The sequence below is a fragment of the Nannobrachium achirus genome (assembly GCF_963921795.1).
Source record: "Nannobrachium achirus genome assembly, chromosome: 13".
Lineage (NCBI taxonomy): Eukaryota > Metazoa > Chordata > Actinopteri > Myctophiformes > Myctophidae > Nannobrachium > Nannobrachium achirus.
Genome location: NC_137833.1, coordinates 12,527,653 through 12,555,327, shown reverse-complemented (window position 1 = coordinate 12,555,327; position 27,675 = coordinate 12,527,653). Strand labels below are relative to the sequence as shown.

The 27,675-nt window shown below is 43.4% G+C and overlaps 1 protein-coding gene across 1 annotated transcript in view; it reads right to left on the bottom strand.

Annotated features, from left to right (window-relative positions):
- The window catches only part of LOC308296680 (protocadherin-15-like), a gene marked incomplete at both ends in the record, with an annotated part of 437,702 nt that overhangs the window by 155,749 nt on the left and 254,278 nt on the right, over positions 1-27,675 (bottom strand). Inside the window, 3 exons of the mRNA XM_080740008.1 lie at positions 10,148-10,260; positions 14,526-14,666; positions 22,572-22,688. Coding sequence (XP_080596134.1) covers positions 10,148-10,260; positions 14,526-14,666; positions 22,572-22,688 — 371 coding nt within the window. The remainder of the gene's footprint in view (positions 1-10,147; positions 10,261-14,525; positions 14,667-22,571; positions 22,689-27,675) is intronic.

Genomic DNA, 27,675 nt, shown 5'->3' with positions numbered 1-27,675 from the left:
AGGGAGGAGGAGGAAGTGAGTCTCATGTGATTTGGAATAGATTGTGAAGGCAAGGCAGAGAGAGAGAGAGAGAGAGAGAGAGAGAGAGAGAGAGAGAGAGAGAGAGAGAGCGAGAGCGGTGGGCGAGATAAACAGCAGGCGGCTAAAACAAAGCGCTCAGGCTGCAGGAGTCTCCTCCATGGAGGAGAGGAGAGGAGAGGAGAGGAGAGGAGAGGAGAGGAGAGGAGAGAATAAGTAGAAGGTTGAGGTACTTTTAACTTTACTGGAGTATTTCCAATATTTCCAATACTTTTTACTTCTTTGTAGATTTTGATTATCATTACGAAACACACTAACCACTTCAGCTATGCACGTATAGTTCCACCATTTGAATGTAGCAGATAATATTCAAAAGACCTTAAGACATTTTGAAAAGTTGTGAAATGGTACGTTCTGTAATGTTTTGGAATACACAACGTTTACTAGTAACAGAGTATTCCTACATTGTGGTATTGATATACATTTACTTGTTTACAAAATGTGAGTATTTCTTTTTTTTTAACCATTGGGGACTCACTTAGATAGCAGCTTTACCCTCCTCCCTGACTGCAGTCAGTCAGTCAGTCAGTCAGTCAGACAGACAGACAGACAGACAGACAGACAGACAGACAGACAGACAGACAGACAGACAGACAGACAGACAGACAGTCAGTCAGTCAGTCAGTCAGTCAGCCTCATGCTGGGGAAGATGTTATTCATTCTCTTCCCCGTGCTAAAAGAGTTCCCCCCCAGGCTTCCTTCCACGTAGAGGAGACATTCAGGGTGATTTAATGACACCTACTACACAACAACTAGGGTTTTGTCAACCTGTCCCTTGAAACAAGGAATCGTCCCTTATTTTGGAATCTAAAAGACATGTCCCTTATCGAATTGACAATGAATCTACCAACTGACATAAGAGAGGGTCCATCCTTTACATTTCTTAAGGTCCAACTAGAAGGCAGACAAGAAGATTTTTAAATAGGCTAAAATGTAGGGTTTTCTAGTTATCCTGAGTGTCTTAGGACGGATGACTTCAACCTACTCTCCAACCACGTGGAGCACAAGCACAGGAGCTATTGAGCAGAGTGGAGTCAGAGTGTGCCAAGGTTGGGGAAGTCTAGCTGTTTCTACGACCCATCATTTCGACTAAGGGAGTCGGCAGGTTAGCTACTCACCCGCGTCGGCAGGTTAGCTTTTCACCAGGTTAAAATTCACCCGCGTCGAAATAATGAACCGTCGAACAGATGCTATGTCGCAATATCGACACGCTCCCCCAAGGTTGGCCTTCGGCTGAATGTCAAGAAAACTGAGGTGATCGCCTATAACATCCAATCAGAACATCCACCTCTGACAACAACAGGAGGCACTGCTCTGAAGGAAGTCAAGGACTTCAAGTACTTGGGCTCATGGGTCAACTCAACAGAGCAAGATCTTAAAGGTGATACACCATGCATTTAAAAAGTATTTGTCATATTGTTTATGTCCCAAAAACGTTTTTCAAAAGAGGCTAAATTACCACTCCTGAATAGAGAGCCTCTCATTTTTTAATGGCTCTCAGAGCATTTTCAGCTGCAGTACCACGCCCCCCCCCCCCCCCCCCCCCCCCCCCCCCCCCCCAATCTGGACAGCCTGTTTTGAGAACCCGTGGGATGCTTTTAACCTCCACCTTCCCAAAACCAGAGAAAGACACAACGGTCTGAAATGGGACTTTGTGAGGATAGAAGGTGCTAGTGGGACCCCAAAAAAAGGTTTTAAAATAGGAAAAGCCTTTAAATGTGTCCACCGACAAATCCAACTTGGCTTCTTCTATGCGACGGTAGAGTCTGTTCTCCTATATGGCAGTGAATGCTGGACCCTGAAGCCTACTCTGCAGAAGTCTCTGGACGGGTGCTACACCAGAATGTTACGTGTAGTGCTCAACATCAGCAAGAGTACACATGTTACCAACAAGAGTCTGTATGCTGTAATATTAAGAGTGAGCGACAAAATAGCAGCCAGGAGAATGACAACAGGAGCTGCCAGCCAGTAAACTGGTGCTGTGGGAACCAACAAATGGGCACCGGTCACGAGGATGTCCCACACTAACATATGTGGATGTACTCAAGGAAGACGCAGGAGCGCAAAGCACCAACATATGGAGAACCGGGCTGACTGGAAGTGACGATTGAGGGCTCGTCTGAGAACGACCTAGACCAGAGCGAGTGTCTTGTATTTTAAACTAGGCCTTTTATCTGTAAAACCCCTTTAAATCCTAACCTATATGTTTCCTGAAAAACTTTTACAATCATGTTGCTATATATCGTGTATAGGGGTAACTGGTCCGATATACATCACTGGCCAGATGGCCAAGACTTGTCGCCCTGAGGCGTCTTACTAGTATACTTAAAACTGACAAATGACACAGGTGCTTTTCCGAGAATGAAAGGTATAAGGATGCATAGGCATCTCAGGTGTATAAATGGGTAAAAGCAATTAAAAACATTGCGCTTGTGGTTAGAAAAGCGCTCTGAAAAGCGAGCGGCTGCGCGCGCTGATAACAGTGGTTTGCGACAGGACAAGCTCTCTTTTCTCTGTTAACAACAATGACTGCGTACGCTCCACTTTTCCCTCTGACAGATGGAAGGGACCCACCATAAAGCCTGTGCAGGAATCATTAAGTCAGGCAAAGCCCCAGCAGAGGTGTTTTAACTCTCAAATACCTGGAACGCGCCAGAGTCGCGTTAGATTTTAACCACTTAAACCATTATTTTATGCTTTAACTATTGAAAAATAGCAGATATACAAGCTCACAGCGCGGCACCGAGTGCCGCGCTGCGAGCTTGTAGATCTGCTATTTTTGAAAAAATCTTGAAAATGTGTGCAAGTCTTCTGTGCAAATCCTTCTTCTAAATCATGTTGTTCTCAAACCTTTTCATGTCAAGGACCCCCAAAATTACAGGTATTTGGCCGCGGACCCCTATCTCAAAATATGTTGTTCCAGGGACCACCCAGAAGCAAATATTTGAGTTACAAATGTTCGCTTTTAAATAGATATATTCAAAGACTTGCAAAGAAATATCATGATTTTTCAAAAATAGGAGATATACAAGCTCGCAGTGCGGCACCGAGTGCCGCGCTGCGAGCTTGTAGATCTGCTATTTTTGAAAAAAGTCGTGAAAATGTGTGCAAATCTTTGGATAAATGTATATTCAAAGCGAACATTTGTAACTCAAATGTTGCGTCTGGGTGGTCCCCGGAAACTAAATATTTTGAGATGGGGGTCCGTGGCCAAATACATATCAGTTTGGGGGTCCTTCACATGAAAAGGTTTGAGAACCACTGACATAGTAGTCTCTCAAGAACAGACTGAGCTCCAGTTAAGTGAAAAGGACCTTTTCTTTGACGATGGCTGGCCAGATTGCTGACATAGAAACATAGGTTTTTCAAAAAATCTTTGAAGGATTCAAAAGACACTTATAGAATCGGGTCAAAATTCTAATTCTCACGATTTTTCAAAAATAGCAGATCTACAAGCTCGCAGCGCGGCACTCGGTGCCGCGCTGTGAGCTTGTATATCTGCTATTTTTCAATTGTTAAAGCAGTAAAAAATCCTGGGTCTAAATGGGTTAATTGTGTGCTGCGTGGAGCTACAGGCACAGCTTACCTGATTGCCGCGCTAACAAACTGCCTTCGCTGCACACAAAGTATTTGCGAGGCGTTGTCATGCTTATAGAGTGTACGTGATTTGTGTTCCACAGTGGTTATCCAAGCTGGGTTGCCAGAAAAAAAAAAGAAAAAAAAAGAAAAGCGGTTGGCGAGACGGCAGAGAAAACACTATTCGTTGATTCCGAAAGAAAACAACAATCACCACCACATCATCCGCGAGGGGTGTTTCAGAGCATTGTTTGTTTCACAAACTTTTTCATGTCCCAAAGAGTAATGTATTTGGCCCGAATTCTAAATTATTCCAGTATTTTTTTCATTTCGTTGTTTTTACTTTTTGTAAACACATAATATAGTTTGTTACTTCTTTTCTCTTTTTTTTTATCTTCAGTTAACTCAAATGTTTTGTCGAATCTATTTTATTTATTTTTTGAATCAAGAGTTTCCTACGATTTTGTAACGCTTTTTTCACCCAGTGCCAATTGCCTAAACTGTAATCCTGGGTGTTGCTCTCCCTCTGCCAACCTGGGGAGGGCCCCAAACTGAGCTCATGCTTCCTTCAGTGCACGAGGAGGAGTGAACAGGCAGCTTATTATCACCTGACAGGGGTTAGTTTCCCCTGTAGGACGTACAGTAGCGGGTGGAAAGAAGGGAGAGTGTTTTTCTGAGTGCATCAAAAAAGCAACTGGGTTAAGCAGGTTAGCATTCACCAGTGTCTGCAGGTTACCATCTCACCAGGTTAGCATTCACCAGCGTCGGCAGGTTACCATCTCACCAGGTTAGCATTCACCAGCATCGGCAGGTTAGCATTACTCCAGGTTAGCATTCACCAGCGTTAGTTTTACTGAGGTTAAGGTTAGGTTTAGGTCACATATGTCAAACTCAAGAATTATCTTCGGCCCACGTACAGGATCATAACTGGCCCACTGGTATATTGCACATGCAATGCCTGGGATTCAAACCAAGGTCTCCCGCATGAAAGTCCAACATCTTAACCATCAGACCAAAGGGATATCCCTATGGACTGTGGGAAATATTAGACTTTGGATGCCATAAGTCAGTCACACTTCAACACACGCACCACCATAATACTACAAGTCCCACAATGCACTGCTAGTGCATTGGCAGAATTTGGCACGTATCGAGGGCCCATGACTGCAAGCCCCGTGTTAAAATAAACATTGAACCAGTCCGGCCCACTGTGTATTTGAGTTTGACATCCCTGGTTTAGGTGTATCTCCGTCCCCCCGACTTTCTGTACTTCCACGCAGCCAATCACAAGCTTCCGCTGCCTTAACCCAGTTGCTTTTTTGATACACTCGGACTGAAAGACCTGCAAATAACATTCTCCCGTGGAAGGAACACGTTTTTCCAACCGGTTCCTTTACCCTCCATCAGGTGCCCCGGCTGGCCAGGGGGAGGCAGTATAGAGACCCGGTTTTCTGTGAGGGTACCGACCCTATAGGGGACACGGGGAGAACATGCACACTCCACACAGAAAGGCCCTATCGCCATCCCCACCTAGGGTATGGGCACGGGAGAACATGCAAACTCCACACAGAAAGGCCCTATCGCCAACCCCACCTAGGGTATGGGCACTGATGACGCGGAGGAGAGTACACACCCCCGGCGCCCACAGCGTCCCCGGCGGGAATCGAACCCGGGACCTTCTAGCTGTACGTGAGGGGACAGCGCTACCGACTGTTTAAATGTTTTAGTTAACTCTAAGAAATAACCCTGAGCCTCTGGTCTGCTGACACTCTCTGTGGAACGTGTAGAAAATACAGGAATGGTCCTATAATCTATAGACCTTCATCAGCCCTGCCGCTGTCACCGAGCATTGCATTGATCCAGCACTGCAGCGTGGCCACACACACACACACACACACACACACACACACACACACACACACACACACACACACACACACACACACACACACACACACACACACACACACACACACACACACACACACACACACACACACACACACACACACACACACACACACGATGTGTTGAACTGCACAGTGCCAGCAAGACCTGCCTGCATTGGGCGCCCGCTGGCATAGTGGTCAAGGCGCAAACCACATACTAGGCTATGATGCCTGCTGGCGTCGCCGGTTCGATTCCCGACCTTAGCCACATGTCATTCCCCATCTCTCTCCCCATGTCCTGTCAGTCTACTATCCTATCAAATAAAGGCATGAAAAGCCCAAAAAAATATATCTTAAAAAGACCTGCCTGCATGCATGCAGGTGAATGCAGGTGAATGCATGCATGTGTGCACAAACTATGTGTTTCTTTCCTTGTGCCACGAACTAACCTTGAGAACTGCATCTTAACGCCAAAAGCGAGAGAGAGCCCGCTGGGGGCTCGCCTCCCCGCCCGCCCGGGTATAAGTGGAAAAACGATAAGAGTAATGGTATTTCAACGGCGGCGCCGCGTGGCGAAGCTGCGGGCCTCCCACTTATTCTACACCTCTCATGTCTCTTCACAATGCCAGACTAGAGTCAAGCTCAACAGGGTCTTCTTTCCCCGCTGATTCTGCCAAGCCCGTTCCCTTGGCTGTGGTTTCGCATGATAGCAGGTAGGGACAGTGGGAATCTCGTTAATCCATAGATGCGCGTCACTAATTACTTAGGCATCATTAAGAACACTGTTGTACTACAGCTGCTTTTTAACTTCGCATCATGGTTGCATTTATGAAGTCGATATACTGTACTGTAGAACAGCATACCGCTGTCGGGCAGAAAATCTCCATATAACCTATAGGGGTCTTCAATGTTTTCAGGCCAAGGACCCCGAGAGAGTGATAAAGCAAGGACCCCACAACATATTGTATAAAATTGTGTTGGAGATTTTCATAGATTTTTGACCTCACAGGCACCCTTCTTGTCAAACGGACGTGAAGATCCTCTGCTCCTCCCCTCCCTTTCTAGGCTCTCCTCTCTCTGCTCTGGTGCAGAGCAGAAGCTGTTTGACAAGTAAGGGTGCCAGTGAGGTCAAAACAGCAGTTTGGTTGGTCTCAGGACGTTGTGTAAACACAATCCAGTAAAAAAAATACTAACTTTGAAGCTAAATAAATAACCGCACTCGCCTGAGGACAATCCACCGTGTTAGTTATGAGAGGGCCCACGAAATCTAGCAACAGGGGCAGCCGAAATCTAGCAACAGGGGCAGCTATGAAAAAGCAGGTATGAAGGGGTATGAAAAAAGGCAGATTTAACCCTATACTGTATGTGTTTTGGTCTGGATGCCTCCTTTAAGTTTATTCCGATGCATGCACTCAGCACATGATGGCTGAGCAAGGACATGCACAGCATACCCATGTGCACTGTAGACACACATAAATGCATATTCCTATATGTACTGTATGCATACACACATTGACAGAAAACATATGCACGCACACACACGCTCACTCACACCTCAGCTGAAGTGTAGACAGGTTGAGCAGCACTTACGCTCGGCGTGTTTAATGCATAAAGGCATCTCAGATTCCATTAGAAGAGATGTGTGAAGGCTCCCCCACCTTCACTGAGACTGACATCTACATGTGTTAAATCAATCCACTTTGTAAACCAGCTTTGCTCTAAGCTCTCAGTGCCAGGCTGCCAGCCCATGCAGGCTACGGTGAAACTCCAGCACGGAAGTTTGTCTGGAACCAATGGTGGAAAGTAACCAAGTACATTTACTCTAGAACAGGGGTCTTTTTCAGGCCAAGGACCCCTTAGTTGAGACTTAGATGAACCTTTTCAGAGATTCCACGTTTTCATTGTCTGACAGCACTATCATCAGTGTATTTTGCACTCATGTCAATTTGTGTTTTCAGATATTTAACCACTTGAACTGTCTTGATACTTCATAAACTTCACCTTTCACTCTGTACTTAGTCTGCTCTTTTTCACCTCCACACCAAACCTCTTTGTCGAAAATAGCCGATCTACAAGCAGGTGAGGCGTTGTGAGCTTGTAGATCTGCTATTTTTGGCTAAAGTTGTCCGATATGGACACTAGTGTCCAAGTGGTTAATATGAAAGAGAAGAAAAAGCTTTCTATCACTCAAAGATTTGGAGGACCCCCTGTAGTAACTCTGAGGACCCCCTAGGGATCCCGGACGCCCTGTTGAAGACCCTTGCTCTCGAACTGTAATTAAGTCAAGTTTTGCGGTTTACTTTAATCGAGTATTTCCATTTTTACTACATACTATAATACTATATACTTCTACTCTACGTCAGTACTTGGGTCACGATGGAAACAAGCTTTGTTTTTGTGTGTGTTTAATTCACTTTCGCTCATTTAACGATACAGTGCTGTTTAATGCTTACCAATGAAGTATTCTACTCTACTACATCTCAGAGGCGAATTGGAACCTCTTATTTCTTACGGTAATTAGTGTTAATAAACCAAGCTTTTTTAATTATATGGAAATGATTTCCCAGGCCTCCCCTAACCGCAAATTAAAATGAATCAGGCAAACATATGTCATCCCCAGTCCAGTACAACCCAGCACTGCATTTATCCTGTTTTTATACAGGGGGATTGAAGCCAAGAGTGGGGAAGTAGACTGAGATAACTCATAATTAATTTAGTTAACTGTCTGAAAGCCTTTTTTCAGTTGCACAGGGATGCCAGGCTGTTATCAGTCTTGTGTTTTATGAATAGTAAAATGTTGAATTTCAGGGACAAACAAGGATGAAGATGTGCGTCTATTTTCAATGAGTGCATACTAATATTATTATTATAAAAGTTGGATGGAGGATTTGAGCAAGGATACGCCTGTCAATGCGCCTATCAAAATGGTGGTGAGAGCTGTATGCTTGATCTCTCTCTCTCTCTCTCTCTCTCTCTCTCTCTCTCTCTCTCTCTCTCTCTCTCTCTCTCTAGTTGAAATCCAGTTTGAAGTTACAATGGGTTTGTAGAGGAAGAGGCTGATAACATGAATATCAAATAACTAAATACTGAATCGAACAGCTTAGAAACTGTCCAGATGCTCACAAAAGCCTGAGTAGACAACAGAATAACATGTTTGAAAGTGAAAATATTCCTTCAGCATTAGCTATGTAGCATATTATGTCCCACAAAATTATAAAGTTACATTTTAAAGCAATAACAAATATCAACTAGAACTGCACTCTATCGAGGTGCCAACTTGCGTCTTGTGCGCCAGCAGCAGAGTGCGCCACGAGTGTGCCCTGCTGGTCTCATTGACTGTTAATGAAGACATTACCAGGAATGCTCTTATATACCAAACTCTGCTGACATCACCAGTGGCATTACCAGGAATGCTGGTCATCATTGGCTGTTAATGTTGCCAGAGATCCCTGATTGGGCTACGGTCTTCAACAAGAAGAGACACAGACATACATACATGCGTACCTACTGTTGCTTTAAGAACAGATTTGAAACTGAAGCGTATGTACATACGTATAACAGTATTATGTCCAGGCAGCACAGGAGCGCTTTTGCTAAGTTCAGATGTGGAGTGGCTCCTTTAGCTTTGGAAACGGGTAGATATACAAACACTCCAGCAGATAGCCGTTTTTGTACACTATGCAATAGCGGTTCTATTAAATCTGAGGCCCATGTCCTATTACATTGTGATCTTTATAATGACATTCGCTCTGAACTATTCCGGTTGTTATCAGAAGAGGTTGAACTTTTTAATGAACAGGATGATGAAAATAAACTGAATCTAATTTTAGCTGGTAAACACTGTGTGATCGAATGTGCCAAAGCCTGCCATCTCATCTTAAAAAGAAGATTAGCTTTTCTCAGTACCGGTTCATAAACTGCCCCACTGTTTATTTTGCCTTTTCTGTGTATTTTTATTGTATTGTTTGATTCTTTTGTTTTTAAATGTGTAATTGTTTTTATATGTTGGTACTTTAATGTACGTTTTTAACTTATTTTTGTCAACTTAAAGGTGTCTCACAACTCCCAGTGAGTGGTCCTCAAACTGTGATGTGAAATATGCTGCTTGTTTTTTATCAAATGTATGGTCTGAGGAGTGACACTATAATAAAGTTTCTATCTATCTATCTATCTATCTACATACATTCATATATACATACATACTGTACATACATAGATTCACACATTCGCAGCCAATTCATTCACATATTCGCAGCCAATTCATTCACACATTCGCAGCCAATTCATTCACACATTCGCAGCCAATTCATTCACACATTCGCAGCCAATTCAGGGCTACGGTCTTCAAAAAAGGGAGACACAGACATAAATACACACCTGCCGATTACAGTATGTGCGCGCTTTGCTTGCACAAGTAGTAACAAATGTATATAGAATGCAGGGGTTTCACTGCATTGCTATGTACAGGGTGAACAAAGAGTTTCATCCGGGCATTTGAGATCTAGTGTGTGCCTATTTATCGACTGTTTCACCCAGGGACCTTCCATTCTGTGTGGGCCACCTTGTTGTGAGCTGCGCTGCAGGACTCCATTAGGAGGCCTTACCTGAAGTCCTCCTGGGTGAAGATGGGGATGCGGGAGGGCTGCAGGACGGTGATCTCCACCACGGTGGTGTTAAACTTCACTGGCTCCCCGTTGTCATAGGCTATCACGTAAAGCTGCAGAAGACCACACGCACACAAAGACGCACACAAAGACGCACGCACGCACGCACGCACGCACGCACGCACGCACGCACACGCACACACACACACGCGCACACACACACGCACACACACACACACACACACTTTATTTTACTGTCTGCTACATATCTTATTGAGGCTTCCAGGGCTGAGTTTTCAGATGGGCCTGTTATAGCACCACCAGGAGGTCGATTAGTTTATATTACTCCTACAGATTTTGTCCAAACATCACGGAAATCGGTACATACAGTAGTATCTCTAATAGTAATTAAACTAAACAGGTCAGGTACAGTAAAGGTACTTGAGTAAATGTACTCGGTCACTTCCACCACAATGTGGAGAGCCCGTACACCATCCATTAAAGGATGTGTATCACATGGCTTCTTTCAAAATTGGCCTGAAAGAAAACCAAAAACATCGCTCACAAAAGTAAATTACATGATCATCGCCTCAACCCTCACTTTACAATCATGCCATCTGGAGAGAAATGCAGAACTTTGAAACGTAGGAGTTTTGTCCATTCAGCCGTTGCAGCAAAACTCTTTCTCAGCCCCCTTAAATCTGGCTCTAAGTCTCTACTGCCGGATTTTTCACTCATTTTGGGGGACGATTACGCATCGTCTGTAGAGTGTATTGCACACCACACCCATATGACTGGAAAGGCCTGCTCGCGCTCTTTCCGATACATCAAACTAGAAAATCTGTATCTTGTTCTATAGTCTAGTAAATGGCAACTTTATAAAGATTGTTTTGCTATCAAAACAGCCTTTTTGCATAGACATTTTGAGATAAACGACTTTTTAGTATAATAAATAGAATATCTATTCATTCTACTGTGAATATACCAACTTCCATATACGTATGGAAAGATCAATTCGCCCTCTTTACAAATCCGCCAAGTAGTAAGTTGCTATCATTTTCTATTGTTTAGAAATAGGGCTGTTTGTAGGCGATGTAATCACCAAAACAGCTTTCTGAATACATGTTTTCGAAAGGATGCTATCAAACATAACTCTTTTCAGCCTTCTATTTTTGGCTTCAATGATGCATCAGGCAGTATGTTTTCAAACAAATGGGTAAACAAATACGTGTTTTACAGACTTTTCAAGTATAAAGGCACATTTCAGCTCAATCCCTCAAGTTATGTGGACAATAGACCTATAAGGGCTCTGGTCCATAGCAGTGGATGCAGGCCTAATATTATAACTCTATGATGCAGGCACGCCTGTCATCCACACGGCGGCGCTGTCTATCTCAGAATGCAGTCTGATGCATGTCTTGAGTTTACATCAATAAGCACGCAACGTGCATGTGTTTACGTTGTGTCACTGTCTCTCTCTCTCTCTCTCTCTCTCTCTCTCTCTCTCTCTCTCTCTCTCTCTCTCTCTCTCTCTCTCCCCCCCCCCCCTCTGCAACGTGCAACATGCATGTGCACGCGAACATGGGCATGCGCACGCACACGTGCACTCTTACTGTTTTCTTTTTTGTTTTTCTTTACATATCTACTGCATAGTACTGTGTTCTATTTGTCTGTCATTCAATGTTATATAAGATATATGGTTTACTATGGAAATAAGCCTAGTATTTTCATGGATCTCCTTTTAGTAGACCTTGTACCAGTGAATGAAACTGTACCTTTTCCTATGCAAACTTCTAATAAAGTCTTCAATCAATCAATCAATCAATCAATCAATCAATCTCTCTCTCCCCAACTTTCTCTCTTGTATCACGGCTGTAAGGTTTATTCTAATAAAGCTCGGTGGTCCCTGGTGGCCTGGTCGATGAACCATGACGATCCAGTAAAACTTTTCAGATCACGTAACGGCTGTAGAAGTATAGTCCTCAGTAGTATAGTAAAGCACTAAACTAAACCCCCCCCAAAACACATGGCTGATGCTTGCCGTGATTGCCGTCCATCCAGCAAGTCCTCAGTAGTATAGTAAAGCACTAAACTAAACCCCCCCCACCATACACATGGCTGCTGCTACGTGAATGCCGTCCATCCAGCAATCCCAGGCCTGGGGAGGACGGTCATGTACCAAATCACCATGGTAACACAAGGTAACACAAGCTGATTGGCCACACAATGGTAACCATGGTGATTTTAGTCATTCCAGGGCCCAGGACGGCTGAATCCAAGCGTCAGTGATACATATGCTCCTAATCTTGTAAAGACATTCCAGCGTCAACCTTAGCTTTTTCTGAACTGACGCCGCTGAGCTAAACGCCCTGCTCGATCGGCGGTGGTCCGCGGACCACGGCCGATCGAGCAGGGCGTTTAGCTCAGCGAAAAAAAAAGGTATGGCAAAAAAAAGGTATGGCAAAAAAAAAAAAAAAAAAGCTGTCTTTCACGCGCGCGAGGCCCGGCGTGCAAGATACCAGTCATGTTGCCATACCTTTCCAACAGGCACGATTACAGTACATTTTATTATATTCCCCCTGTAGCCAAGGTATGTGAGCTGCCATAGCTTGCCATACCCAATTGACGCCTCTCTTTTAGCTTGGCTTGTGAGACCTGGCTCACACTACCAACAACAACACTGGATCTTACTTTTACTACTGTCTGTTACTACTACAAACTATGGATGGACTATACAAAAGGTAAATATAATTATGATGTGTTTTTCTGTGATCTGAGACAGTTTGTTGTGTTTGGGCTGGTGATTTGAGACTTTACTGTGACGATCACCTCAAACAATGTCAGCTGTTGGGGAAGCTGGATGTACGGCATTCCCCAGCCATGTGTTTGGGGGGGGGGGTTTAGTTTAGTGCTTTAGTATACTACTGAGGACTACTTCTACAGCCGTTACAAAAAGTTTTACTGGATCGTCATGGTTCTTACTTTTACTACTGTCTGTTACTACTACAAACTATGGATGGACTATACAAAAGGTAAATATAATTATGATGTGTTTTTCTGTGATCTGAGACAGTTTGTTGTGTTTGGGCTGGTGATTTGAGACTTTACTGTGATGATCACCTCAAACAATGTCAGCTGTTGGGGAAGGCTTTGAAGTTGAAAAAAAAAATACTAGCTCTTTCTCTTTTTTCCTCTCCTCAAACACACACACACACACACACACACACACACACACACACACACACACACACACACACACACACACACACACACACACACACACACACACACAGTGTCTCTCAGTGTCTCTCTCTCTCTCTCTCTCTCTTTTTATCAATCAGCCATCTCAATTGCTCTCACTCGGCTAGAATGCCAAGACGGTTCCCACAGCTCTTGTGTCTGGTGATTGTTGTGGTAATGTGATGTGATTTTCTCTGATCTGAGACAGCTGGTTTGTGTTTGGGCTGGTGATTTGAGGCTTTCCTTTGATGTGGTTCACTCCAAACAATGTCAGAAGTTGGGGAAGGCTTTGAAGTTTCAAAAAAAAAAAAAAAAAAAAAGTGCGTAAAAGTGCGTGTCGGCTGGGAGGCTCTTGCGCAAAATTGCGTAATAGTGCGTTCAGGCTGAGAAAGAGTTAAACAAACTGCCTCGCTGGGGGATTCTATGTATTGTTTTTATTTTGTGATGTTGTATTTTTGTTCGTATGTGTTTGTTGTTAATGAATATCCCACTGGCACAATAAAGGCTGTTGGTGATTATTACTGTATGGGGGAAGCAATAATGCACTCATTTCCTGGACAGTATTCTTTCTAATGTCTCTAATGACAATTCATATCATTACCTTTGGGACATAAACCTTTTATCTCCAAGTTTCAACTTGGTATTATTGTCTCTGTCGGCTGGAAACCTCAAACAGTAAACAAAACTGTTGCTTGTCAGGATTCAGATAAAACAAAAGCAAAACAGTAGCAAAACGCGTCGCTTCGCGGTGCGTTTCGAGCTTGCAGATCTGCTAAGTTTTACGCTTTTGCGTGACACTGTGGTGTGATCAATTAGTGGTGTTAATTTATGAAAGAAAAACACAAAAATGTTTGAACATGGAGATGAGAGGTTTCTGCCAGACAAGCAACGATTACATACTCTACTCTATATTGTCACTGTCGGGGAAAAACCTCGCATCTTCAAGTTTCACATCAAGTAAAGTTTTTTCGTCAAGTGAAGTGAAGCTTCATCGTACAAGACCGTCGCACAAAAGTAGTGAAAACAGCCGATCTGTTTTAAATCATTTTTTAAAATGATAAATACAAAACGAACAGTTTTGGACATACTGTACGACAACGATCTACTGCACACACTCATGGCCTCCTCTGTCACTTACCAGAAAGACGAGGGTAGGGTCTTCGTTGAGGTTGACCTTGGTGACAATACGGCCGGTCTCCGGCTCCACGTCGAAGATGCTCCCGCTGTACGGAGACAACTCCTGGTCCACTCTGTACTGGACGTAACTGGCCGGCGTTCCCTGGAGGAAAGGAACACACATGCTATTATTAATTGACTGCCACAACCCAAGATTCCCGAGATATTTCTTTTATTTCAATTCATTAAAAAATAATCTAAAATCGGTCGCCGATCTGAGGTGCCTAAGTGCCCAAAAAGTAGTGCTTCCGGTCTGGACAGGAAGCAACTGTTTCTCCATTATTTTGCAGGAAACGCCCACTTCTTTGTTTCCTTTTCCTGCCTACCTTTTTCCTTCCATTGTAAACACTGCTAGCTACAATGCTGCTAGCTCTGGAACAGTACGATGGATTCGAGCGCCGTCTTTTGTTATCGCGAACGGACCGCGACCTTCAAAGCAGCCAAAGGTACGGCTCCTCCAAAACCTGATCAACCCCTACAACCCCACCCGTTCACTCAGATCAGCTACAGCTACATCAACACAGGGATGCTGACAGAACCCTCGCTAAAAGCCCCAGGACAAAAATCCACTCGTCCTAGACAATTTGCCCTCCTGGCCCCCAAACTGTGGAATAAACTCCCTGTCGCACTTAGAGCTACAAACTCACTCCCTAGCTTCTGCCGTGGACTGAAGACTCACCTCTTCAGACTTCACCTAAACCCATAGCTCTACTGTAACACTCCCCTTCCCTCGATGACCACACATAGATTGATATTCCTATGCATTTGACATATTATCTTGCTTATTACATTGACCTGCTTATTGTCCTGCTTAAGTCTACATTGTAAGCCTAAATTGTAAATTGCACGCGGATCGTGCACGATCTGTGCACCATTGTGCACGATCGCACATGACCACGTTAAAAGGTCACGAAGATAGTGACCTTTATGCAAAACGCTTTACAATGTTGCATGTTCGGGCGCTCGGGTAGCGCAATGCGCAGTGCCCGAACAGTGCATCACCGCAGAGGTTGTGGGTTCGAATCCAGCTTTTGTCGAGCGTCTGGACAAAGCACAATTGTCCCGTCCGTGGCAAGAAATAAGTTTGAGAACCACTTTTGATAACACGTTTGGAAATCGGTCAGCAGAAATCCTTTGGGTGGACGTACGTCACGCAAAGTTTCTCTCTCTGCTAAACAACTCTAAAAAGCTTGTCAGGGGACGTCATTAGGCACGGGCGACCCCTCCATCACAGCCCCTGCTAATAAATCACTATTACTCCCTGATTAATACCTCTTCACTTTCCCTTGGAACTAAGCCAGTAAAACCGGCAAAACATCAGTGTCATTGTACTTTATTCTTTTTTTGCGTTGGCTATATTCTCGAGGACACGCTACTACATAGTGCACCTGTTTCATGTAACTCTATTTGCACCTGCGACGTTGTAATGCGCATCAAATGTGTCCCAGCACGGCTGACGGCTAGTCATTGAATTTTTTTTTTCATTTTAATTTTTTCATTTTATTTGAAAGCTGTGAATCATAGCTACAAAATGATTGTGGAGATTGACCCAACAGTTTTGAAGCTATGGCTTATAGAATGATGCCATGCTGAAATACTACTTTTGAGATATTCAAGTTCTAAATAAATGTCTAACCTGCAATGACCTGCATGATCTCTCACATTAATTAAAAAAAGTCTTATTTACATGCAGAGTTAAGCTCTGGCGTTTAAGTGAAATGTAGCCTGATATTTATGAAATGCTTTTGTGGCTTTATCACATTTTAGTGAAAAAAAAAAAGTAATTTCAGCTGTGGTCTAAAGTAGTGGCTTCCGAAATGACTGCCCCTGTGTCACACTCAGTCACAAATGTTTGTTATTGTTTTTCCTTATATGTGTATGCTGTGATCACAATGGGCTTCCCAGATTAAATTTAGGATAAAGAAAGAAACAAAGAAAGACAGAATAGCAGATGCACAAGCTCACAGCGCGTCACTTTGCGCCGCGTTGCAAGTTTGTAGATCTGATTTCACACACAGGTCTTGCAGGGTTAAAGCAGTGCCACTCACAAGCAGCCCTCTGCTCTGCAGTGCTCCTCACTTACATTCCTTAATGAGAGCTGGGACTTTAATATGACCCTTTGATTAAGATTAATCACGGTCCCTGATTGCTGATTATCTCAGGGCTATCTTCTTTTCAAGCTGCGTACGTTCGGCACATCCCCTCTGGACTCACTCTACTTCTACCACCTCGCTCTGATGAGGAAGAAATGTTGAATCTTTTATAGGCTCAGCGGTGGAAGAAGCACTCAGATTAGTTTAATTGTTTATATAAATGTAGCAATATCACAGTGAATAAAAAAATAGTAATGGCTGTATTCAAAATGTGACTTCAGTAAAAGTCCAAAAGTATACATGTACTGGCGTTAAGATACCCTTAACGGCACCAAAGTAAAAGCAGGGTGAGCTAGCAGATGAGTATTGGTATTGGTAGATCGGCTATTTTTGAATAGCACTAACAGGATAGAATAGAGCAAGGGTCTTCAGCAGGGGTCCGGGACCAATTACTACAGGGGGTCCTCCAAATCTTTGAAACTTTTTTTTCCCCCTTTTTTATATTAACCACTTGAACCCTAGTGTCCAAACTGTCCATATTCTATAGCCAAAAATAGCAAATCTATAAACGAGGCGTTGTGAGCTTGTAGATCAGCTATTTTCGGCAAAGGGGTTTGGTGTAGAGGGGGAAAAAGAGCAGACCAAGTACAGAGTGACAGGTCAATATTATTAAGTGTTGACAGTTCAAGTGGTTAAATATCTGAAAACAAAATTGACATGAATCCAAAATACACTGATGATTGCGCTGTCAAACTATGAAACTATGGAATCTCTGAAAAGGTTGTGGGGGTCCCTGCTTCATCTCTCTCTCAACTAAGGGGTCCTTGGCCTGAAAACGTTGAAGACCCCTTCTGTAGTTTGATCAAGTGGGGCGTTAATTTACGGGAAAAAAACACAAAAACAAGCTTTCTGCCCCGACAGCGACGATAAAGTATACTTGAGATACTCAAGTAAAGTAAAAGTACCTGGAACCACTTGCCTACGCTGGCCTGATTCCACAGCCAGGAGACGGACTAAACGCTGGGTATAAGAGACGAGGAGAGCTAAGCCCCTTGTGGAGGCCTGCATCCCTGGAGGCTTATTCACATACATGTATCGCAGAGAGGTTGACACCATTTCCATTTTGATTATGTTCAAAAGCCTTACATAACAGTAGTGTCTGAACTCTACGACAGTGGTCTTCAATGTTTTTCAGGCCAAGGACCTCTTAGCTGATGAGAGAGATGACGAAATGCAACGGGGTCTCAAGTGACCGGGAAATCCGTTCCCTCGTAGAGCGCAGTGTTATGCTGCTGCAAAAAAGTGCATTTATCTCCTAATCTAACTTTTAAATCACGTTCATGTTTAAAACTCTGTCTTCTCTACCGGCCGTTACAAAAAAAGAAGAAAAATATAAATACCATTATTTTATATTCATAGTTTTATTTTTAAAACTTAATGTAAAATATGAAATTATGCAAGTTTATTTATTGTAGGTAAGGAACTGTAGGATTGTATGTGGGTTACGGATGTGTGAGTGAGTGGGTGGGCGTCAGGGTAGTACATTGTTAATTGTCAATATGCATATCGCACTTTTTTTAAGACAATATTAATATTGTATTGAGTCTGGTGTAGAGGATTGCATCCCTTTGCCAGAAAATGTTCAATAAACTTCAATAATATCTGCTCTCAATACTATGTGTAGTATAGGCCTCCTACAATGTGGGATCCCATCTCATCAGTGGTAGTGGTGTGTGTGTGTGTGTGTGTGTGTGTGTGTGTGTGTGTGTGTGTGTGTGTGTGTGTGTGTGTGTGTGTGTGTGTGTGTGTGTGCGTGCGTGCGTGCGTGCGTGCGTGCGTGCGTGCGTGCGTGCGTGCGTGCGTGCGTGTGTGTTGGGGGGGGGGGGGGGTTGGAGGGCTCACTGCAGCACAAATAAGACATAAAGATGCCTGTCAGCACGAGCAGTGGGTGGTGGTGGTGGTGGGGGGGGGGGGGGGGGGTGGAGGGTGCTTTTCGGTGACAAAATCATGATCGTCTCTGGAAAACCTCATTGGAAACCTCATTCAAGTCCAAAACCGTTACTTTTCCAGGATTCAAATTCTAAAAACAGCGAAAGTGTCAGATCTTCTGCTTTTGATACTTTTTTGTGTGACGCTGTAGACGCTGATTGATGTAACTTGCGCTTTGTGCCAAGATGTAGGCCAGATGTAGGCCACGCTTCGGGGACGCTTCGCCACATGCCTGCATGTCCCCTCCCTGAAAAGGTGTGGAGTTGTGTGGAACTGTCTGTGAAGCTTATGCGTGTCGGCTATTTTTCGCTATAAATGTTTGCCTACTTTCAAGCCCATGCCCAGAATAGGGAGGCTATTAAAGGCTTCGAGTTGTTAAAGGTACTGCAGTGGCGGTTTTTAGTTTCGCGGTGGACTGCTTTTATATATGGCTCACTGAGGCACCATCCTGGATGTTGGGACAGGGGGGAGGTAATCCCTCCGGGGTATAGATGATGAAAACACCATGTAAGCAGGTTAATCTGGGGAAAACGCAGCAGGACTCCTCAGATGACGCACAGAGGCAGCGGGAGAGCGGGCCGGACAGAGAGGCAACGTGACGAGGTGGTCGCACGTCTCATGTTGGTTGACCTTTAGGCCATGGGGAAAGGTGATTGGCTGTAGCTGGAGAATGGGTAGCGAAAGAGATGACCAATCAGCTAAGCACAGCGGTCGTCCCCACCATGTTGTCTTGTGATGGACATCTTTGGTCAGAATAACATTCTTACAAAACAAGCGGTCAATAATATGACCAGATAAATACATACTGTAGACCTAACCCTAAACTAGTGAACTTCTAATGTGGCGTGTGAGTCAGTGTGCTATTGACCAGTGATTTTCAACCCTTATGAATGTCCATTATTTATTTGGCATTTGAGCCACGGACCACCATTTGATGAAATTTAGTAGCCTCTCAGACCCAAAAGGTAGAATATTTGTTGTTGGATACGTTTTGTCCACAATTCCAAAACAGTGTGTGTGTGCGCACGCGTGCGTGCGTGCGTGTGCATGTGTGTACGTACATGTGTTTAGCCTGATGTTAATATTCGAGCTGAAAAGGACCTTATACTGTGTTCTCCCAACGCAATCATTCCTCCTGTCTGAAACCAAACTTTGCCAATCGCAGATTTGAATGGCTCATTTAACAAGAGCTGAGCACGTCTTGTGAAGCTAAAAAAAATCCCTCCAGATAGGCCGATAGTGGGAGAAGTGAGCGAGCGCGTGGAAGCGCTGACTCACCAAAGGTCTATAAAATATTAAGGTGGGTTGCAACGCTAATGAAGGCACTTTCAGTTTGTCACAGCGCCGATGACGCGGAACCAAAATATTCCGGGGGACAAAATAACCTTGTTCTCCTGTATTTATTATAGCCCTGCAAAGGAGTCTCTGTTTCATCCTTAATGGCCTTGTAGCTTCCTATTGACAGATCGAATAAAAAAGTATATAGTATAGTATATGGCAGTGTGCCGTGCTGCATTCAAAACAATAATAAACAACAAAAAAATTACAACTCCCATCCCTTCTCAGCAACAATGATTACCTTTGCTCCTGTGTTGCCTTGTTGTTAGGATGGCGAAATACTTTCTGAGCACCAACTCTATGGTGTCGCACAAATGTCTATTCTTTCCTCCTCCACTTTAACCCATTTAGGCCTAGAATTATTTAATGCTTTAACTCAAGGGTCTTCAGCATTTTCAGGCCAAGGACCCGTTAGTTGAGAGAGAGATGAAGCAGCACAACCTTTATAGTTTCATTGACAGCACAATCAACAGTGTATTTTGGATTCATGTTAATGTGTGTTTTCAGATATTTAACCACTTGAACGGTCAATACGTAATAAACTTGTCCTTTCACTGTACTTAAGGTGGTTGCACACTGCTGCGTTTTTCGGGCCGAATATCAGAGTGAATTTCGGAGCACGCAAATAAAAAATCAACCTCACGTTATGTCAGTCACGTTTGCACACTGCCGCCCGTTTCGCGCACCACTCGGTCCCTTGCTCTCTCTATCTCTCTCTCTCTCCTTGCCCTGAAAAACGCATTTCGCAACGAAAAACGCAGCAGTGTGCAACCACCTTAAGTCTGCTCTTTTCCCCCTCCAAAGCTACCTGAGGACCCCCTAGGGGTCCCGGACCCCTGTTGAAGACCCCTGCTTTAACTATTGAAAAACAGCAGATATGCAAGCTCGCTGCGAGCTGGTAAATCTGCTATTTTGGTAGTTCTGTCTTTGAATATATCTTTTTAAAAACGAACATTTGTAACTCAGATATTGCTTCTGTGTGGTCCCTGGAACAACATATTTTGAGATGGGGGTCCGCGGCCAAACACATGTAATTTTTGGGGTACTGGACATGAAAAAGTTTGAGAACCACTGATTTAGAAGAAGGATTTATAAGACATTTATAGAATCGGGTCAAAACTATTGAAAGACTTGCACACATTTTCTAGAGTTTTCAAAAATAGCAGATCTACAAGCTCGCAGCGCGGCACTCGGTGCCGCGCTGTGAGCTTGTATATATGCTATTTTTTTAATAGGTAAATCATAACAAATTGGTTAAAGTGGTTCAAACCTAAAGTGACACAGGTTTGCGTTCAGGCCTAAACGGGATTAAAAGGGGGAAATAGTTCACAGCACAGCGACCCCAAGGAGGAGTCTCTCAGATGGTGGTAGGAGGAAGGAGGATCAGAGGCGGTGCGGCATAACGCTGTTGGGCAAAAACCTCGTACGACCAAAGCTTTCAAGCTTTCACTTTTCAGGAAATCTTCTCTGTCTGGTTGGAACCCTCATTATGTCCAAAGCTGTTCATTATGACAGCACATTTTAATTTAGTTTTAGTCTTTTGAATACTATTTCTGCATTTATTAGTCATCTGAACTGTTTTAGTTTACGACCTAAATATCATAAGGTTTTAGAAGACTACTACTGTTGGTTTAGTCTAGGGATGCGGTATCGGTACTCGCAGTATCGGTACTCGCCCCGATACCGGCCTATTTTGCTGTACTCGTCGGATATTGCTCACGGCAGCGCCAGATACCATTTTGTTTCATAAATATGTTGGTAACAACATAACAACAGTCCTAAGACACAGTTTGGGGCCCGGGGTGGCGTAGTAATGATTGATTCTACACTTGGTGGCATGCTGAAAATAGCCGATCTATAAGCTCACAACGCGTCGCAGCTTGTAGATCTGCTATTTTCAGACCGCAACCAAACATAAAATGACTTGTCTTTTTAGTTCTACTGGATCTCTTCTCCACTAGTCCCTCCCTAACAGAACGGTTTCCGTCCGTCAGCGATGATAATGATGTGGGATGGAGGGCAGATGACTCATGCACCAGTGAACACGCGACGCTCATGTCAAATTAACTTTGCTATCTTCGTCTTCGTCTGTAACACTATGGTTACTGGTGGAAGTGCCTGTTCCCATGTCGTTGTAGGCAAAAAAATATATTCAAAACATTTTCAACAATTTCAGAATTTTCTTTTTTTTGTTGAATATCAGATCTAACAGTAGAAGCCCACAACGCAACGCATGCATTGTGAGCTTGAAGATCAGCTGTTTTTACTATTGCTATTTATTGAATGGTGCTTAAGTGGATTATAAGCACGTTCAACCTGGTGTCCCGATGTTGGGCACGTCACTAATGTCAAGAGGAAAATAATGAAAATCTAAAACCTCCAATGTGACGTGCTGTGAGCTCGGGTCTGTTAATCATTATGTATAATACCTAAATGGATCCAAGAAGATCCATGCACAGCACTGATCGGTAGAGTCTGTCATTTGAAAACAGATCTACAGTAGGAACCAGTCCGTCAGTTTGGACCTGTGAAGAGCTCTACATAACTCTACTCTACAACGATCACGTCAGCAGTCTCAACTCACTCACCTCAGGGTCCTGGTCTTTGGCCTGCACTCTTGCGATGAGGGTCCCTTTGTCTGCGTTGGGCGCCACCATGCCCTTATACAATGGTCTGGTAAAGATGGGGGCAAAGTCATTCAAATCCTGGAAAAAAGACAAGACAAGAAAGGAACAACATGGAATAAATGCTTCAACAGGGTGGTCCAGGACCCCTGGGGGGTCCTCAGAGTTACTACAGGGGGGCTGCCAAATCCTTTTTACATAAACCACTTGTATCCTTGAGAACCTGCTTAGTCTCTCTCAGGTTAAAAAGACCCTTGTGCTATAAAAAAAAAAAGATATATATACAGGGGAAACTGTTGTTATGTATGCTGATGTATAATAAGTAGATAAAAGGTACAGTATCTTGCACATTTGTCATGTTGATATGACTACTATTGTGCACTGTCATTGCTTTTTGTCTACAGCTACATGGCAAATGCCGTATATACATCATGCCTCATTGCACATTTATTTTGAACAAATATATTACGTTTAATGTGGTTTAAAGGTAAATTAAAAGCAAAAATACTTTCCTACCCATGATTTGGTGTAGGACATGAACGTGCGTGCATCTCATGCTATGCACTGTAAATGCATACATTATAATGTAGTAAATGTACCAATCAGATACCTGTGCCTCCATTTCTCTCTGATAATGGCTCATAAATACGTAATATGCACACCTGACCTGATCAGATGTTCATCTTTAAACCGCCTTTTATAGCCTATATCGTTATCCTGTTTAACTAGTGTCATCCTGCTACGTGTTCTGTACTTGTTCTCGACCCCTACGCGTGTCTTCGTTTCATCCTTATTGCTGTGGTGCCATGACAAATCATTTTTTCATATAATTCAAACAAAGTCTGTCTGTCTACGTATCACATTTACAATTTTCCCAATGTAATTTACCGGTATATTATTTATAACTGTCCCATCTCTTTGTACATGCAGAATAGGGTTTTGTATTTGTTCATGACATATATATTATTGTGTTGTTTTTTTTATGCCACAGTATGTTGATGAATTGAATACATAGGACCACACACACACACACACGCACGCGCGCACGCGCGCGCACGCACGCACGCACGCACGCACGCACGCACGCACACACACACACACACACACACACACACACACACACACACACACACACACACACACACACACACACACACACACACACACACACACACACACACACACACACACACACACACACACACACACACACACAATGTATTTATGTCCACATAAAGGGAAGTACAAGAACGCCTTGTAAACACAGTGCCGGTGCAGTCAGACAATAGGAAAACAGTCAGTGACAAAGTGCCTAGACGGCATGCCACTGCTACACACAATACAGTTGACATAGTTGTCAGACACAGCCAGCAGACATCAATCATGCATAAAGGAAACAACGCCTCCTCCAACTTAACAGCTTCCTATAATAGCTGATACTGAGCAGTGCCTCGCTAACTGCTTGTAGCCTGAAATCAGACCAATCTGCCGGTGCAAAAATAATTTGCCCTTGGTAGATTTGGGTCTGGCCCCACTCAATAGTGAATCCATCTCACCCCGAAGAGTTAGGTGACCAATCAGGGCCAAGTATTTGTCTGGTCTAACCAATTGTGTCCAGAGCCGTTTTTTTAAGCGAGAAAGTCCCCTCACAACCAACTTGCGCACCTGCCCTTGGCTACCAGAGATCAAAAACACAGCAATGGCTAAGCAGAGAGTGGAATCCACATGTTCCTTGTGCCTGCAGTACTCTAGTCTGTACGCATTTATTTCCACATTGCTTGGCGAGGCGCGTAAACCTTTTCAAAATACAAAATCATCCACACACATTTCTGACATTTATTGCTTGGCAATGTGAACACTAAGCACAAGAAACAACCCTGAGACAGCCGAATAATCCTTCTCCAGAAGGCTGAGCGATAACCACTCATACACACTCTACTGTTATAGGGACAAATGGATTCTTTGTGGTTAACGAGGCTGTAAGGACAGCATGACTGATGTTTCAATAGTCCTTTCAGGATTCATATTCATCAAGTGCTTACTTGCCTTCACATCTCTGATCTCTCCATAGAAAGGAAGTACACTTTATTATTACAGGATTTTGCCAGTGGTGTCAGTTCAGCAAAAGCTAGGGTATGGCAAAGTTGGGAGTCCTCATGGAAAAGAGGCATTACATTTCGTATAACACGGTTCTATTGTGAAAATCTACATGCTCACAACATGCTCACAATGCTCAATCTACATGCTCACAACGCCTCGCGCTGCGAGGCGTTGTGAGCATGTAAATCGGCTATTTTCACAATGTCTGAAAAAACACAGGTTTCTACGTTTTCTTGGGCTGGATATGGCAGCCTGGAACGGTTGTTTAAGTGCAGCTAAACTTGGTATGTTAGTAAATGTGCCACAATTAACAATAATGCATTGCACCTGTGCAGCTGACCTGCTGAACCTGGGAATATACCATTTTGCTGGGAAGAATACAAGTGGAGAATATAATCATAATACCTTGTTAAAGTGACCATTTTGTAAAATTTAGCATTTGTAGTTATTTTACTGTAATTTAACAACATAGGTCAGGCAGATAGACATTCATGGATTTATATTTAAAAGTAACTTTTATTTTCCCCCCTGGACCCTGGGTATGGCAGCTGATACCCCTGCCATACCCAATTGACGCCCCTGGATTTTGCTGGTATAGCAACGCAACGCTCCCACCGTGAACCAACAATGAAGAATCTTCTTCAATGGTAATTGCTCGTTGGTCTGAATCAGGGGTCTTCAAGGTTTTCAGGTCAAGGACCTGTTAGTCGTGAGAGACATGAAGCAGGGACCCCCACAACCGTTTCATAGATTCCATATAGTTAAATTGTTTGACAGCACAATCGTCAGTGTATTTTGGATTCATGTCAATGTGTGTTTTCAGATATTTAACCACTGAACTGTCATTACTTAATAAACTTGACCGTACACTCTGTACTTAGTCTGCTCTTTTTTCGCCTCTACACCAATCGAAAATAGCCGATCTACAAGCTCACAACGCCTCGCAGTGCGAGGCGTTGTGAGCTTGTAGATCTGCTATTTTTGGCTAAAGTTCTCAGAATATGGACACTAGGGTTCAAGTGCATGAATATGAAAAATGAGAAAAAGGTTTCTAACACACAATGATTTGAAGGAACCCCTGTAATAACTCTGAGGACCCCCTAGGGGTCCCGGACATAATCGTCTCTGTCGGGTGGAAAGTCTGGAAACCTCACATTTCCAAAACCGTTACTTTTCAGGGTCCAAATTCAAAAATAGCAAAAGTAGCAGCTAGATCTACAAGCTCAAAATGCGTTTCGATCTTGCAGATCTGCTACTTTTGATGCTATTTGGGGCATTACATTTATGAAAAAAGTAACACCAAGAGTTAAAATACAGAGATAGGAGGTTTCTTCCTGACAGCAACGATACCTAAAATGGGAATAAAAGGCCAATTTAAGCTTGGAGCGACAAGTGTCGCATGACGAAAGCGACGTCAAAACAACAAAAAACTATTCGTCGAGGAAGTCCGCCGATATAATTCTAGATTTGATGGGTAATGTTTGGTCAATTCTGACAAGCGCTACTAAGTGCGAACACGCGCAAAAGAATGTATTCCAAACAGAGAGGAGCGTTCGGAAATAAAGTGTTTATGCGGTAGGTGCATTAGACCGATTCAAACGGTATAAATACCACACTTCCCTACCTGAATGAAAATGAATTCAGATCAGATCAGAATGGAGTATTCTCTTCCAATGGAGGTGTTTCCATGAGCATTTGTATTCTGAATGAGCAGTATTTCTGAATATTAGTGGAATACTATTCCTGTCCATGCAAACATGCATGTGTTATTTACGAGCGATCATACTGGATTTGCGTAATTATTCAGACATCGTCGACCTCTCTGCTTTGGTTGCTACTGTATGATGAGAATCCAAATCAGAAACGCTCACTACGCGGTGCATCGCAACGCATGATTGTGAGCTCGTAGATGTGCTACATTTTCAAAAGAATATCTTGGAAGAATGTGAAAACTTTTGAATATTTTAAAACTATATTACACAACACAAATCTTGTACGGGCTGCCTGCCTAGCACAAGATTATTTTCAGATGGGTGTCCGGCGTGTCCGCGACCGAATCCATATTTATTTAAGGCTCCTTGACATGAAAAGGTTTGAAAGCCGCAGATGGTAATACTGTACAGTATGTCCATTATCCGAGAGCCACCGGGATTCTGAAGAAGCCGGCTGTGCAGCGGAGAGTGCCTCTCCATAAATGAAAACGACATCGTTATTATCCTCACCTCAAAGGCAAAAGGAAACGAGAACAGAGGGGTTGAATTTGGAGGACTCAGTGGGAGCGGCGAAATACACAACAGCAGGACACACAATCCCAGGGGTGTCACAAGGTGGGGGTGGGAGTGGGACTGAGTTACTAGGGCCCAAGGTGGAGGGGCCTTCATTATTTTATACTTTAGCTATTGAAAAATAGCAGATACTGTATACTGTACAAGCTCACAGCGTGGCACAGAGTGCTGCGCTGTGAGCTTGTAGATCTGCTATTTTTGAAAAATCATGATGTGTGCAAATCTTTGAATATACTGTATGTATTTTTTGCAACTCAAATTTTGCTTCTGGGGGTCCCTGGAATGAAATATTTTGAGATGGGGGTCGGTGGCCAAATACATATCATTTTGGGGGGTCCTTCACATGAAAAAGTTTGAGCACCACTGACATTGAAACATAGGTTTTTCAAAAAACCTTAGAAGGATTTTAAATATTCAAAGACTTGCACAAATGTTCACGATTTTTCAAAAATAGCAGATCTACAGTACAAGCTCGCAGCCACGCTGTGAGCTTGTATATCTGCTATTTTTCAATAGTTAAAGCACAAAATAATGCGTTCCCAGTCAATGAAGAACATGGGGGGCCCGCAGTGAATCCTTGTACCCAGGGCCCAGAATTTGATGCGACAGACACCCCTGCACAATCCACACACCGCGAGGCATCGGACGGAAGAGAGAACAACAGTGTTCCCAAAACAAAACCA